Raw genomic sequence first — 14,734 nt, 5'->3', positions numbered from 1 at the left:
AGAGCCAACCCCTCGCACTTCTTAGACATTTCCTTAAAGGAGAAGGAAAAAGAAATGTGAAAGTGGACTGCTTTCAGGAATGTGGACTGCATAGCAATCACAGATCTAGTTCCCAGGATCCAGGAACTCTGAGATGTCCCTGCAGGAAATGAGAAAAATGTTCTCAGGAACAGCATCCATGAGGGACAGAGGAAAAAGGGATGGTGTGCAGGGTCAGTTAACTGACTGTCTTGTGCCCCTACATCAGCCAGTCCTGGGTTGTGGGTTTTCCTGGAAAGTGACTTAATCTTAAGCAAGGTGGCTGTCTTTGGTTGAGGCTGTTCTCAAGGAAGGAAGCAGCTATGCTGCATTTACAGCCAGCTGACCAGGGTGGAACTGGGTTTGGGGGTTCTTCAGGGTGATTAGAATTCCTGGTCCCAGGAGGGTATATGGATGACACATCATGGCAGCCCCCATAAGTCCCATGAAAATTCCCATTTGTTTTCACAATGAATCCAAATGTGTACTGTACTCTGTAATATATATTTGTTGGTCACTTAAAATGTGAATTCCTTGCCATGAAGTGAAATGAAAGTGACAAAGAGTCTGGCTGTACCATTTCCTGTGACTTCTCAGACCCACTAAGAGACACCACATGCTCCATGTGAGAACCCTCTGGCCTTTATCTCCTCCTAATACAAAAAATTGAGAAAGGTGGGTGGGACTTTTATAACATCTCAAGGAATGGCAATGTCCCCTATCACTTGCCTTAGACAAATTTTCAAGACAGGAAATTAACTATCTCTATATTATTATATACATATATATTCACATACATAAAATTATATATACTTTTATAGGTGTACATATATAACGTTATGTAGATCATAGTTTTTTCTTTAAGGTGGAAAAGTATAAATCTAGCATTTTTAAATATTCTGATTTCCCCTGTGCTTAGGTTTTTGAGGGTCCTCGCCTACCTTGTACGTGATGAACTCAACTGGGCCAAAGGTTGGCAGAGCCCCGAGCAGGGAAGGTTTTAACGTCCTCGTTCCCTGTGGGGCTGCTTGAGTTTTAGCAAGTGCAGATGCCCTCTAGTGGGTCGAGGAGGATGCTCAGGAAAAAGAACGTGCTCCCGTTCGGGGGCATTTGGAAACCAGCCCCAGAAACCATAGCGCCTTCACAGGCTGCGGTCTGTTCCTCAAATCATTATTTTGACTTCGTCTGATTCTGTGTCATTGTCATTCTTTCTCTTGTGTACGGACAGTTGTATGGAATCTGCTGAAGGAAAGCGAATGGTACAACAATATGAAGAGATGCTATCATTGCTGGAAAAGTAAGCAGCTTCTGGGACTGACTGGCTCATTCCGCCTTTGCAGACCCCTCCCCCACAATGGCTTTTGCTGTCCCGGTTCAGGCAGGTTCCCTAGCAGCTCTGAAATGACACTGTGTGTTTTATGACCTAGCTTCCATACTTGTGAGGATAGTATTTCTGGGTTGCACACACAAAGTCTATAGGCAAAGCAATTCTCTTCTAGACGCAAACGCTTTTCCACTGTAGCTTTGCTGGGAGCGCGGTACAAGCCCTCAAAGGTGTCGGGACCAGACGAGCAATTCTCGTCGCGGAAAATCACAGCAGCAGCTGGCCAACAGTTAGCGCTGCGCTGAACAGTAAGTCTGAAAAGTCTGAAAAGTGCCTTCTGCATCCTTTTATGGAGAAAGCATAAGAACTACAATTTTATAGTGGTTCATAATTGTTCCTACTTGAAAGTTCTTCACTTTTGAAAGTTTGAAAGTTCAAGTCTAGAAAGTTTGAAAGTTTGAAAGTTCAAGGTCTAGAAACAGCCTGTGGCCTCCCTGCTCTCTCTGCCATTTGCTTTTTCTCCTGATTCAAGAGACAGGAGAGTAGATAGGATGACTCTGCTTCTGATTTGGTTAGGTGCTGTGTTAGATAAATCAACCCGTGTACTTGCCGGGTAAGCCCTGCTCTACCCCTTTTACAGCCCAGAGAGCTTCGCACAGATTCCCTCCTCTTTGCTTTCACCACCAGCGTCTTCGTGGGAGATTGGGTCTTCTCTGGCCTGATCTGCTGCAGCAGTTTCCTGAGTGTCCTCCTTGCTATTGCTTTGTGCCCCTGGTGGCCCACACTGTTGCCAAATCCATAATGTAGCCACATCCCCCACCAGCAGGAAACCTTTCTCCTTAGTGACAGGAAAACTCGATGTGGCCTTTGCCTCTCTCTCGCCCCTCCAGCCTCAGAACTGCTGTCCTCTCATTGTTCACAGCACACAGTCAGGAAGTGTCACCCTTCAACGGTGCTGTTACTTTTGAGGGAGATGCTACTGCCTCCTTATTGTCCCACCTCTACTCCCCTCAGGCAAACATGACGCCACTGCTTCTCTGACGTTCTGCTTCTCATGCTCCAGGCTCCCACCTCTGCCCTTAGATGCCTCACGCCCTGTACAGTTTCTAGGGTGGTGCATGCCACCTTGTATCACGATGAGGTTTTCCTGTAGCCTTCAGCCTTAGCTGCATCTCCTGTGAGGCATTTATTCATTGATTGATTCCCCAAGCCCAGCCAGTGGAGGTGTTTAGTCAATGTAATGAATAAATGATGCATGTCTGTGAGCTACATAAAGATGCATGTGAGAGAAATGTTATCCAGGAGCCTCCTCAGTGTTCACTGAGACTAATCACCACTTCCTTTATCCCCCCAAAAGATCACATGCAATCTCTTTTATTGTTGTAAATGATGCCAGCTTCAGAAGTCAGTAACTAACAATTTCTTCAGTTCACATTTTGAAACATGGCCAGGAGTTGAGGCGCTGGGAAGCTATTTGTAACGGGACTTGTCTCTGCTCATTGCAGGTATGAGACAAGACTTTATGAGGACTGGTGTCAGTCAGCGTCAGAGAAGACACAGTACAACCTCTTTCAACCCCTTCTGCAACGTGACCCTCAGACAAAGCAGATCACTGTCAACTTTAACCCACAGGTCAGTTGGGTAGCAGTCACTTCCTTTTGGGGTCCTAAAACAAGAGAGCACTTCATAAGAATATGCAAAAGCTGCTCAAAAGAATTTATACCCGGTTTTCTTTGGAGGTATGAATCCTAAGATGCAACATTTTCTTAAGTTGTTCAAGTTCATGTTTTTCTTTAGAGTTGATCAATATATATGCTTTGATTTTGTACAATAGGAAATGCAGGCATAGGTCACTTACCAGCAGGTACAAGTTCTGAAAAATTCATTGCTAGGCAACTTTGCCATTGTGTGAACATCATAGTATTACAGGAACTAGGACAGCTACAAGGTGATATAGATGATATAGACTTATGGAACCAAGTTGTACATGTCCTCCATTGTCGACTGAGGCATCATTAGGTGACTTAGGAGAACGTGGTCAAATATCACTGAGCATTTAGTGGCAAACACTCCAGACCTACGCTGAATACTTCTGATATGCATAGATCACTGATTAGATGCTGGAAATGTAAAACTTGGTTCCTGTCTTCAAGGCAGCCAGAGTCTAAGCAAGCAAATTTTATCTTTATTACATAGCATAAGTTCCAGAGTAGCTTTGGTAATAACCTGGTGGCTTTTATCTGGGAGAGGAGGTAATTTTGTCTACCTGGAAACATTTTGGTTTGTCAAACTTGGAGAGGGTGTCAATGGCATCTCATGGGTTGATAACAGGGTGCTTCTAACTTCTTCTGATGCTCTGGATGGTGCCCCATAGTAAAAAATAACTTGTCTGAAAATGTTACTAGCACTGAAGTTGAGGACCCCTCCTCTCCCTGGAAGAGGTTAGTGTGGACTGTGGTAAGTGATAACCAAAGGCTAATCTCTATCAGTGCATAGCTCTCAGACTGCACTGAACTGAAAGCAATCACCTACTTGTGTCCTGGTGGCAAGTGTTCTAGGAATGCACTGTTGACAGTATATTGGTGTCTTTGGAGAAACTTTCAGTAGAATGTTAATTCCTCCCACTAAAATCAAAGTCAATACAGATAGTTAGAATACCTGTTTTTTTCACTTTGGCAAGACATGAATAATTATTTAAATCTCTTAACTACTTAGAGCAATTTCATCAGCATCCTATGTAAGCAGTATTGAATATTAAATACCCAAAGAGAGGAATATATGCATTGCTTGTCATAATATAGTTTCAGATTATAATATAGTAATAAAGTCTTTAGTATAAGACTGTTAAAGGGGCACCAGCCTCCTCTATATATCCAGAGGGCAAGTGCCCCATCTTCCCAATGTGTAGCACATAGTAGGTACATTATAGGTGTAGGCAATCAGAGCAAAAGGACGGAGAAAAGAAGGGAGAGGAGAAAAAGGCATAAACATCTTAACAGCAGTGTGGGTCAAGTGATAACTATAACAATTCAAAAAAAGTCTGTGATCAACCCTGACATAAACTTCAAGCAATGTGGCTATAGCGGTGCTACTAATAATGAATAATAGCACACTGATCAGTCAAGAGAAAACTGATCAGAAATTCGCCTCTCTGGGAACAAGCTAAGAATTGAATAGGTTAAGTGATTTCTTTCATTTATGTAAATTATGTATTTAAATTCCTTAATACCCTTTTTTGGGCATTTAAACTTAATTCCAATTTCATCAGTCTGTATTTCATTGATTCCAGATGAACTATTTTTTTATACATTTACATTTTTAAATTTGGCATGTGTTTATAATTTAATAGACCATACTTTTTCTTCTTTAGTTGGACATAAACTAATAGTGACTCTTATAATTCATATTTAAATTTGATGAAATATCCTTAGTTATTGGATGTAATTGGAATAAACATATTAGTTATTTTGCATCCATTCTTAATAATTAATAAGTGAGCATTTGCCCTAACTCTCAGTAGGAGGGACCTGCCAGCGATGGAGAATGGGCCCAGATGCATAGGAGTGAGAGCTGGGGTGGGACAGCCGCATGCCCCAGAGTGAGAGGCAGAGCCTTCCACTGCAACCCTGATGTCTCCTTTCTTAGAAGTCCCTCTTATTGCTCCTTTTTTGTGATTTACAGAGTCAGTGTCACTTGCTGCTTTCTGAGTCATTTTCTTTCGACCTAGTACTTGATTTTCTTTCTTGGAGACTAGATTTAAGACATGGATAGGAGCAGAGGTTAAGAAGAAGCCTAGCAAGTTTTTGAGCCCCAGGGACTTCCCAGGCCATGATGGATGTTGTTACTTTCTCACCCTCCATGAACCATACCCACCTATGTCAATCCTTCCCTCCAGCTGACTTCAGTGCTGAAAGAAATGAGCTATCTTGAGCTTAGAGACATGAAGCGCATCCCTGAGATAGCAGCAGCCTTGTCATCCTCCAGGGAATTCTATCGGCAGCTTGTGGCCAAGTTGGATTTGATGGCAAATTGGTACAACAAGGTTATGACAACTCTGCTAGAGGTGGAATTTCCATTAGTGGAGGGAGAGCTGCAAAATATCGATCTCTGCCTGAAAGCTGCAGAGGAGACGCTGAACTGGAAAACAGAAGGTAACAGGGCACCACCTGCAGTCTGAAAGAAACACTGGGGCTCAGGGGTCTAATGAAGTTAATAGAACCTCACATTATTTCCTCGTAATCTGATTTGAGTTAGAAATATAAGACTTAGATGCACATCCTAGTAGATAAGTCAGCACAGTTAGAATTATTCTTCTTTCTTTTTTGGTGGGGGGTTATAATGGGTAGATTTAAGACACTTTGCTGCCTGAACTTTAAGAGGCTCAGGTTGCATAAAACTCCCTGCAGCTCCTAGCACTGAATGGGCACTGTATGCATGAGGGCCCTTGCTCTGTGATCATCGTTATTTGGTTTTCTTAACTTGATTGTAAATATTTTAGAGGAAGGAATGAGGCATTTACATCCCTAGTGTCCCCCCAATTCAATTTGGTGAGCTTTCACTGATTGGTTAATGTGCCAAGTACTATGAGACAGACTTTAGGGTGAATATGAGGTACAAGGTACCCCGGACACGATCTCTACCCACACAGTGCTCCTACTTAGTGGAGAAAACAGGGATATGTATAGCCTGAGTCATACAAGATTAGCCATGGTTAAAAAAAAAAAAAGCCACTATAGAGTTAAAAATCAAGTGTGAAGAGTTACAGGGGAGGAAGAATAAATCAAATGAGTCCTCCAAAAAGTGAAAGTTTGAAAAGAAAGTCATAGTCAACTCAAATGTTCTGGAATGCTATATACTGAACAAGTTAGGACTTTATTCTATGTATCAGAGGGAATGACGTTCTTAACATTTAACAAGTTGAAAGAGCCAAAAATTGATTAATCAATATAAGATCATCAAATTTCACTGGTGTCTGAATGTAAAAATTTTATTCCCTAGCAACTGTACCAGCACTTATGTGACTGGTCTCTAAGCATTACCCCTTTGTTTCTCTGTAATCCTTACTGAAATTCTCTGTAATCAGGATTATGGTAAGGGTTGGCTTGTTAATACAAGGAATGAAATAATTTTGATGATAATGAAGGAACCTATGTAGAAAATTCTCATAAAATCTGCAAGCATTAACTTCCTAGCTCTTATAGCAAGAAGTCCATTAAGTATGCTATTATGAAGTATTTCAAGTAATTGTCCTTTTTTGTGGGAGCAGGAATTTGGGATTATGTTATTCAAATCACCAATGGTATTCATGATCTTGAACAAAGAATTCAGAAAACTAAAGACAATGTGGAAGAGATTCAAAACATCATGAAAACATGGATAACTCCAATATTTAAAAGAAAAGATGGGAAAAGGGAATGCCTTCTCTCTTTGGATGACCAACATGATCGAATTGAAAAATATTACAGTCTCATCAAGGAATCTGGCCTTAAAATTCATGCCCTTGTTCAGGTAATAACCAGTCTCTTAGATACAGAAGTACAGAGATGTACAGAGAATGTACAGAGAATATAGGAAAAGAGCCAAGAAGTGTATTTGGGTACAAAAAGTGATTTGAAAATTAGAACAACCAACAGATGCTCGGTCTTGTGCAGTCAAGAATGATAGCAAAAGAACTAAAGCTAATGGGATGGGAGAAATGAAAAGTTACATTATGGTATCATTGTGTCAAAATTAACATGATCTTAATGGTGGCATCACTTAATTACCACATAATTTAAGGAGATGCCAAGGGCAGAATCATAAATTAGACAGTGTCTAATTTGTGATGTGTCTAACCATCACATCCCCAAATTTCCCACACCACTTCTGTAGTCCTCTAGCATCTTTCTTATGATCTAACTATAGAGCCTAAAGAGATGAACAAGAACCATGCACCCAACTGCACTTGATAAAAAAGGAAAGACTTCATGTAATAAAGCTTCTGCTCTGCTTTAATTAGGGCAACATCATATCCCATCATAAAGACTAAAGCATCCTTATGAACAATGGGAAAGGATATAAATGACCACTGGCTCCTATCTGACTGAAATAGCCAGGGCAAGGTTTGACCCATTGACTAATGCCAGAAGTCAGGAATTAATTACAATTGTTATATATGGATTATCTGTGATTTGTAGTACAATAAAATGTCAGGCCTAAAGCACTAATGGTAACTGCAGTTAAGTGAAAGGGATAATTGCCCAAATTTTGTCTGCTTTTGTTTGTTTGTTTGTTTGTCTTGTTTTTGAGACATGGTCTCACTATGTAGTGCAGGCTGGCCTTGAACTCACTATGTAGCCCAAGCTTGTCTTGAACTTGTGGTCCTTCTGGCTCAGCCTCCCAAGTGCTGGGATTATAGGTGTGCACCACCACACCTGGCCAAATTTTGCCTTTGAAAGATAAATTTTGCCTTTCAAATTCTCAATGTGATATATTATTTAACCCCTCTAGGCCATATATATAATTTACCAATTTCTTTAAACAGTAGGTATGATTTTGAGTGGGATTATGTTAAATAGATAGATTAATTTGGAGAAAATGAAATTCTTAATAATATTAAATGTAGCCATCCATGAGCATACCATATCTCTTCACTTAGTTTGGTCTCTCTAATTTTTCCTTGCAACATTATATAGTTTTTACTGTAGATGTCTTGCAATTTTTTTGTTAAATTTATTACTGTTTTGTAGTGCTACTATAAATTGAATTGTTTTGTTTATTTTACTTTCTAGATGCTATCAGCTGGTGTATAAAAGTATAATTAATTTTTTATATTGATAATATGATCTGTGGTACTTCTAAATTTGCTAGATACAGTAGCTATTTTGTAGATTTTTTATTATCTGTGTAAATAATCATGTCATTTGCAAAGTAGATGATTTTGCTTCTTTCTTTCCCTTCTTTATGCTTTTACTTCTTTTTCTTCCCTTATTGCTCTGGCTAGGACCTCCAGTCCAATGCTGAAGTTGTGAGAGTGGAAATTCTTCATTCCAATCAGCTGGAGAAATATTTAATAATTCACAACTAAATATAGCATTTGCTGTTAGGTTTTAATAGATGTCAATGATCAGATTCAAGAAGTTCCCTTCTATTCCTAGTTGACTGAAAGATTTTATCGTGATTGAATGCCAAATTTTATCAATGGTTCTTTTGGATTTCTTGAAGTGGTTGATTGTTCTTTGTTATTTTGTTATGGACCGCATTGATCTTAAGATATGTGAAATCAACCTTGCATTTCTGAAATAAACCACCTGGTTATATTAAATATTATAGAATTTGATTTGCTAATTTTAAAAGATTTTGTGCATGTTTATGAATTACATTGATCTCTTTTTTTCTTTTGATGTTCCTATCTGGCTCTGGTGTCAAGATTACATCAACCTTATAAAATGACTTTGAAAGTATTTTCGCTACTATTTTCTAAAATATTTTATGCAAGTTTTTGCAAGAATTCAAAAAAATTATAAATCTTTTCAAACAACAATATCTTTATTAGTTTTTTCTATTTATCTTGATCTTTCTTAACTCATTCATTTCTCTATTTTTCTTGTTTTGTTCTAGTTAGTTTAGAGCTAATTGCTTATCATTTTTCCAAGTCTCTTAAGATACAAACCTTACTTTTTACTACGGGAGTCTGAAGGTACTAAGTTTCTTTCAGATAGTGTTTTAGTTTCATGTCACAAATTTGATCATTAATTTTAAATGCTTTCTGTTATTATTTCTTTAACTTAATGATCATTTTAGAAAGGTATTGATTATTTAAGGCTTTTCAACACACAAATGAAATCACTATCTGATTTTCATGTGGTTAGAAAAGATATTTCATAAGATCTCCATCTCTTGGAATTGAGACTTGTTCTATAACTTAGAATATGGCTTATCTTATTGAATATTTCTTGGACACTTAACAGTGGTGCTGTTGTTCTATTGTGGGGTGTAGTGTTCTACAAAAGTGAATTAACTGAAAGTAATTGATAGTATTGTTCTGATCTTTTGGACATTTTTGTTTCATCAATTACTAAAATTAGGGTATTAAAATCTTTACCTACAGTTGTGAATGTGTCTATTTAATTTTGCCCTTTAGTTTTGTATGAATTCTTTTCATGTATTTAAGGCTCTGTTACCAGGAACAAACACTTTTTAGTGGTCATAACTTCTTGATGAGTTGACCATATCATCCTAAAATTCCATTTTTATTTCTAATAATATTCCTTGGTCTCAAAGTCTGTGTTTTCTAATAATACAGCCTTTCCCTCCTGTTTTATTATTCCTTCCTATTTTTGCATCGTCCATATTTGCTATTTTACATTCAACCCATTTGTTTCTTTGTGTTTAAATTTCTTCTCTTCATAATTAGCATGCAGTAAAGATTTGATTTTCTCAGTCTAACAAGTCTGTCTTGTAATTGGAATGTTTAGACTATTTACATTCAAAATAAACATTGGTATGGTAAGATTTAGTTATACCATTTTAATCCCTGTTTTCTATTTGCTTCTTTTTGATTTTTGTGGTTTTGGTTTGTGGTTCCTCAGTTGTTCTGTTCCCACTTCACATTCAATAGTTGTATTTTTGGTATTCTGCTTTAATTTCTCCATGGGCATTTCACCATTGCCTTCTTGCATTACACCTCTAGTGATTGTTCTAGGTTTAAGTATGTGTTTTGAACTTATCACAATCTACTTAGAGTTCTCTTGTGAAGTGTAGGAACCTTGCAAAAGTAGCTCAATTTACCACCTTACCCCATCTGTTACATTATTGTTATGTGATATATGTATAGGATATAAACTGATATTAGTATGTTATATATCTCTATTAGTATGTTATATATTATTATTTCAGTATATATTGAATCCCACAGTACAGCATTAGTATATCTTTTGCATTAATTTTTTAATTTTAGACAAGGATGTCTACTCTCACCAATCCTTTTCAATATTCTGGAAATATTAGCCAGAACAATTAGACAAGAGAGAGAAATAAAAGGAATAACAATAGGAAAGGAAGAATTTAAATTATCATTATTCTCAGATGACATTACATGAGACTTTACCTGAAAGACCCCAAAAATTCCAACAAAAGACCCCTAGAATTAATAAACAAATTCAGTAGCATAGTTGGATACAAAGTCAACATTTAAAAATCAATAGGGGGCTGGGGATTTAGCTCAGTGGCAAAGCGCCTGCCTGGCAAGCGCAAGGTCATGAGTTCAGTTCCCGGTACTGGAGAAAAACCAAAAAAAAAAAAAAAAAAAAAATCAATAGCACTCCTGTACACAAACAACAAACTCACTGAGAGAGAAATTAGAGAAACCAAACCCTTCACAATAGCATCCAAAAATGAAATACCTAGGAATCAATCTAACAGCAGAAGTAAAAGATCTATACATTGAAAATTACAATACTCTGAAAAAAGATATTGAAGAAGATTCCAGAAAATGGAAAGATATTCCTTGTTCATGGATCAGAAAAACCAACATTGTGAAAATGGCCATACTCCCAAAACTGTTATGCAGATTTAAAGCAATTCTGATCAAAATACCATCTGCATTAAATTTTTAAGAAGAAATACAGTCCACCAAAAATGTATGCATGCTCAGGAAAAGAAAATCTTCTATAAATATTTTAATACTAAATTTATTGAAATATCATGAGATTAATACAAGTTACCTTTGGCCTCTATACTTATAAGAGGTGCTCAAAGTGGTGGCCAGTAACTTCCAGACATTTATAAGAATGGTAAAGTGCTGCTTGAGTAACCTTGGTCAAAGTGTCCACTGAGATTGCTGCATGTGCATTTTCAATTCCTCCCCTAAGGGCTGGGAGTGTAGGGGGCTTACCTGCGATATACGACATCCTGCAGGGTCACCCATAGCTACAGTCGCAGGTGATAAACGGGAAAAACATGCACCTTATATAAGTCTTTTCCTGAAGTGTGTATACCTTTTTTGGTGAACCCTATTTATAGTGTTTTATATTTACCCACATGTTTACCATTTTCAAACTTGCTTATTCCTTTGTATGGGTCTGAATTGCCATCTTGGGTCATCTCTCTTCAGCCTGAAGAAATTTCTTTAGTATGTCTTGAAATTTTGGCTTGCTGATGACATATTCTCTTAGTTTTTATGTAACAATATCATCATTTTGCTTTTAAGTTTAGAGGATAGTTCCATTGCAACTATAACTCTATGTAGTTTTGTTTTCCTTTCACAAGTAATTTCATTGTCTTCAAGACTCCAATGTTTCTCATGAGAAGCCAGCCATAAGCTGCACATGTATTTCTTTGTATGTGGTGCATTACCTTCTCTTGGGTTGCTTTTAATAGACATTTAGTCTTTGACTTTTTTTCCAGAATAGCTATAATGTGCCTAGTTAAGTTTTCATTCTATTCATCCTACTTGGAGTTTGTTTTGTTTGTTTATTTGTTTGTTGTCTTTTAACAAATTTGGGGAGAGTTTTTTTTTTTTTGCATGTTTATTTGTTTTTACAAATATGGTATTCTTGCCTGCTAATTCCAAAATGTTATGTTCTAATTTTTTTTAATGAGACAAAAGATTGTTATTATTTCCCAGAAAGTAAGTCTAACAGGTAGGCACTGTAGTGTTGGTATGGTAGCTATGAAATAGAGACCTAACCAGATAGTTGTCTGAGTTTATTCCCGTTGACTGTTCTGTCTTTAGGCTAAAGTTCCATTTTTCTATTTCTTTGCATATCTAGCAATTTTTAATTATGTGCTAGCATGTTGGATACCACTTGAGAAGCTGTGTATAGTTTCCTGTAAAGAGCCTGAGGTTGTGTTTCAGCAGGCAGTGGTAGATCCTGGTAGATCACCTTGATCTTCCTGAGGTCTATTTGTAAGGTTTCTGGGAGAAGGTCTAAAGGGGACTTACTAGAGGATTGTGCATATCTAGTGCTAAAATGTGATATCTGACCTGAGTTCCTGGTTATCTGCAAGGCCTTTTCATCATTTCTCACAAAACTTTAACATATCCCAGCACTTTATGACCTTCCTAACTTACTACATTTCACTTAGTAGCCCTAGGTAAGTTTTTATTGTATTCATCCTACTCGGAGTAGAATGAAACTGTTCTCAGCCCGATCTTCTAGTCTTGCCTTGAACATGTACAACTAATGTTCAGTCAAAGACTGGAGAGAACAACTCCAGTTCCTGTCTTCTCCGTCTATCATGAGAGATGCTTTAGCTAAACTATAATCCATGCTTTGGAAAGTGCATTCACCTAGAGAACCACCTGGTTTTTAAATTCACCTTGAATATTTCCCTTCTTTCACGAATCACATCCCTATTATTCAGTCATCCAAAGCAAGTATTTCTTATACTATATCCAGTACTCTAATTGCTTGTGACAGAAGGGCAAATATAATCTCATTCTTTTGTCTTGAGGCCATGAGAGCTATATCTTCTTACTTCACAGAAAATTCCAATTATTCTTTAGACCACTGTAGATTTGAACTAGCAAACAAAGGTGAAATATGAAGACAGTTATATTGATAGTCTGACAACTGGAAGGAGATAAAACAGTCATAAAAACTAAGTTATTTAATGCAGAAGCAGATAGGCAGCCACGTCTTTCTACTCATGAGCAACTCTGCATCATCACTCTATGATTTTAATGATGATGGAGATTAAGTCATTAAATTTCTTAAATCTACTTAGAAAGGAAAGGTGTTAGTAATACCTCTTAAAAATGTTTGGTATCATGAAACCCAAAAGCAGGATCACAAGATTGTTTAAATTCAGGAAGATTTATAACATAATGTTTCCTAAGGGGATAAGCATGAGTCATCTAGGAAACTTACTTCTACAAATTAGTTATTGCCTTCTCTGAAGCTATCAGATAATTGGAATGCTGCTGTAAAAAGTATGAATAATGAAAATGATGAAAAGTAAATCAGATGTTTGTACTTGTTGTTGCTGAACATTTGGGCTCCTTCTCCTTGAAGTCCAAACCTTGTTACTATGGTAATGCTAAGGACCCTCCAGGTCAAGAGCTGTAGCATGTGAAAAAGAAAGAGGGTTGGGGAGAGTGAAAGAGGGGAGAGATGGGGGAGGAAGGATGGAAAGAGACAGACATTTGCCTATCTCTATGTGTTTTTCTAAATTGCTCAATATGATAAACACATTTAGTTATTATCAAATGCCTATCCTAAGACAGACATTTCAGTTCATTTCTAAGGACGACCTTTACTTCTTTGAACCTTAAATTTCTCATGAACCCTGAATCATAGTATCCTTTAGTCTCACTCTTCCTTTCTCTGCTTACCTTGCCATCTGCTCTAATGTGGCTTCCACTACAGTATATCAGTCAGCATCTACAAAGTGCACACACATTACATACATCAGTATTCCTCTGACAAGGTAGTGTGGACCAGTCCTCCTTTTACAGGAACAGAATGGGGCACCATATTTCCATCAGGGGCTAATTTTACATTCCTTTCAGTCCATGGCTACACCCAATAAACAGACTGGATTCAATCGATCCATAATAGCAAATTCTTCCCGTGAAGGTTTCTCATAGATATTGTTCTCATTTCTATTAATAACATTTACACCAGTTCTTCCATGCTGTTCCACATGATCTATACCTTTTCTTCTTTTTTGTAGGAAAATCTGGGTCTGTTTTCAGCAGACCCAGCCTCCAATATCTGGAAGAATTATGCCAACTATATTGATGGCATGGTGCAGAATGGATTATTTCTCGCCGTCGACTGCTCACTCAAATACCTTTTGGAAAACACTGGTACTGAGTTGTTTATGGGTGTGGTTGCTTTTGGAAAGTTAACATCAGTAGCATCTGTGGTGAAGAGAAATGCAATTGTGTGGGTTGTGGTTTTGCCCAAAATGCTGTGGACATTTTGTGAATGGTACACAGTAAACCAGCAAAAGTATTGAGTTTCTGAATCTCACAAAGAGAAAATGGTTCTGACTCTTTGAAACTCAAGTGGACAAACCAGGCTCTAAGATAGTGAATCGCATAGCCAAAGCCAAAACATAAAAGTTAATTAAATCGAAGTCAAGATCCAGGAGAGGAGTGGGTGAACTGGAGCAGGGAAAAGCACGGCTGCTAACCAGGGCTCCTCCACTCTGGACTCCGCAGCGAGAAGAAGGCCATTCTGGGCCCACAAACTTCATGTGCTTTTTTTCTGTAGCCTTTTGGGAACACAGACAAGTTGTGGAGGTCAGGTTAAGTGGAAGAAAAATATTTTCTCTGTGCGAAAAAGACAGACAAGAATTAGAAAGTAGCTTTCAGAAGGAAAGAGAATGTTTAGAAAGTATGAGGATTCTTTGAAGCTATTCAAAATAAGTGGGGCTGGGGATTTAGCTCAGCGGCAAAAGCGC

At 37.8% G+C, this 14,734-nt stretch overlaps 1 protein-coding gene across 6 annotated transcripts in view; it reads left to right on the top strand.

Annotated features, from left to right (window-relative positions):
- The window catches only part of Dnah9 (dynein, axonemal, heavy chain 9), a 319,645-nt gene that overhangs the window by 39,491 nt on the left and 265,420 nt on the right, over positions 1-14,734 (top strand). For all 6 annotated transcript variants that reach the window (XM_013522070.1, XM_005399351.1, XM_013522071.1 and 3 more), the window contains exons 11-15: positions 1,247-1,315; positions 2,848-2,974; positions 5,238-5,493; positions 6,609-6,850; positions 14,000-14,135. In XM_013522070.1, coding sequence (XP_013377524.1) covers positions 1,247-1,315; positions 2,848-2,974; positions 5,238-5,493; positions 6,609-6,850; positions 14,000-14,135 — 830 coding nt within the window. The remainder of the gene's footprint in view (positions 1-1,246; positions 1,316-2,847; positions 2,975-5,237; positions 5,494-6,608; positions 6,851-13,999; positions 14,136-14,734) is intronic.

Source organism: Chinchilla lanigera, unplaced genomic scaffold (genome assembly GCF_000276665.1).
Source record: "Chinchilla lanigera isolate Chin_1 unplaced genomic scaffold, ChiLan1.0 scaffold00066, whole genome shotgun sequence".
Taxonomy (NCBI): Eukaryota; Metazoa; Chordata; class Mammalia; order Rodentia; family Chinchillidae; genus Chinchilla; species Chinchilla lanigera.
This window is presented reverse-complemented; position numbering and strand designations above follow the sequence as displayed.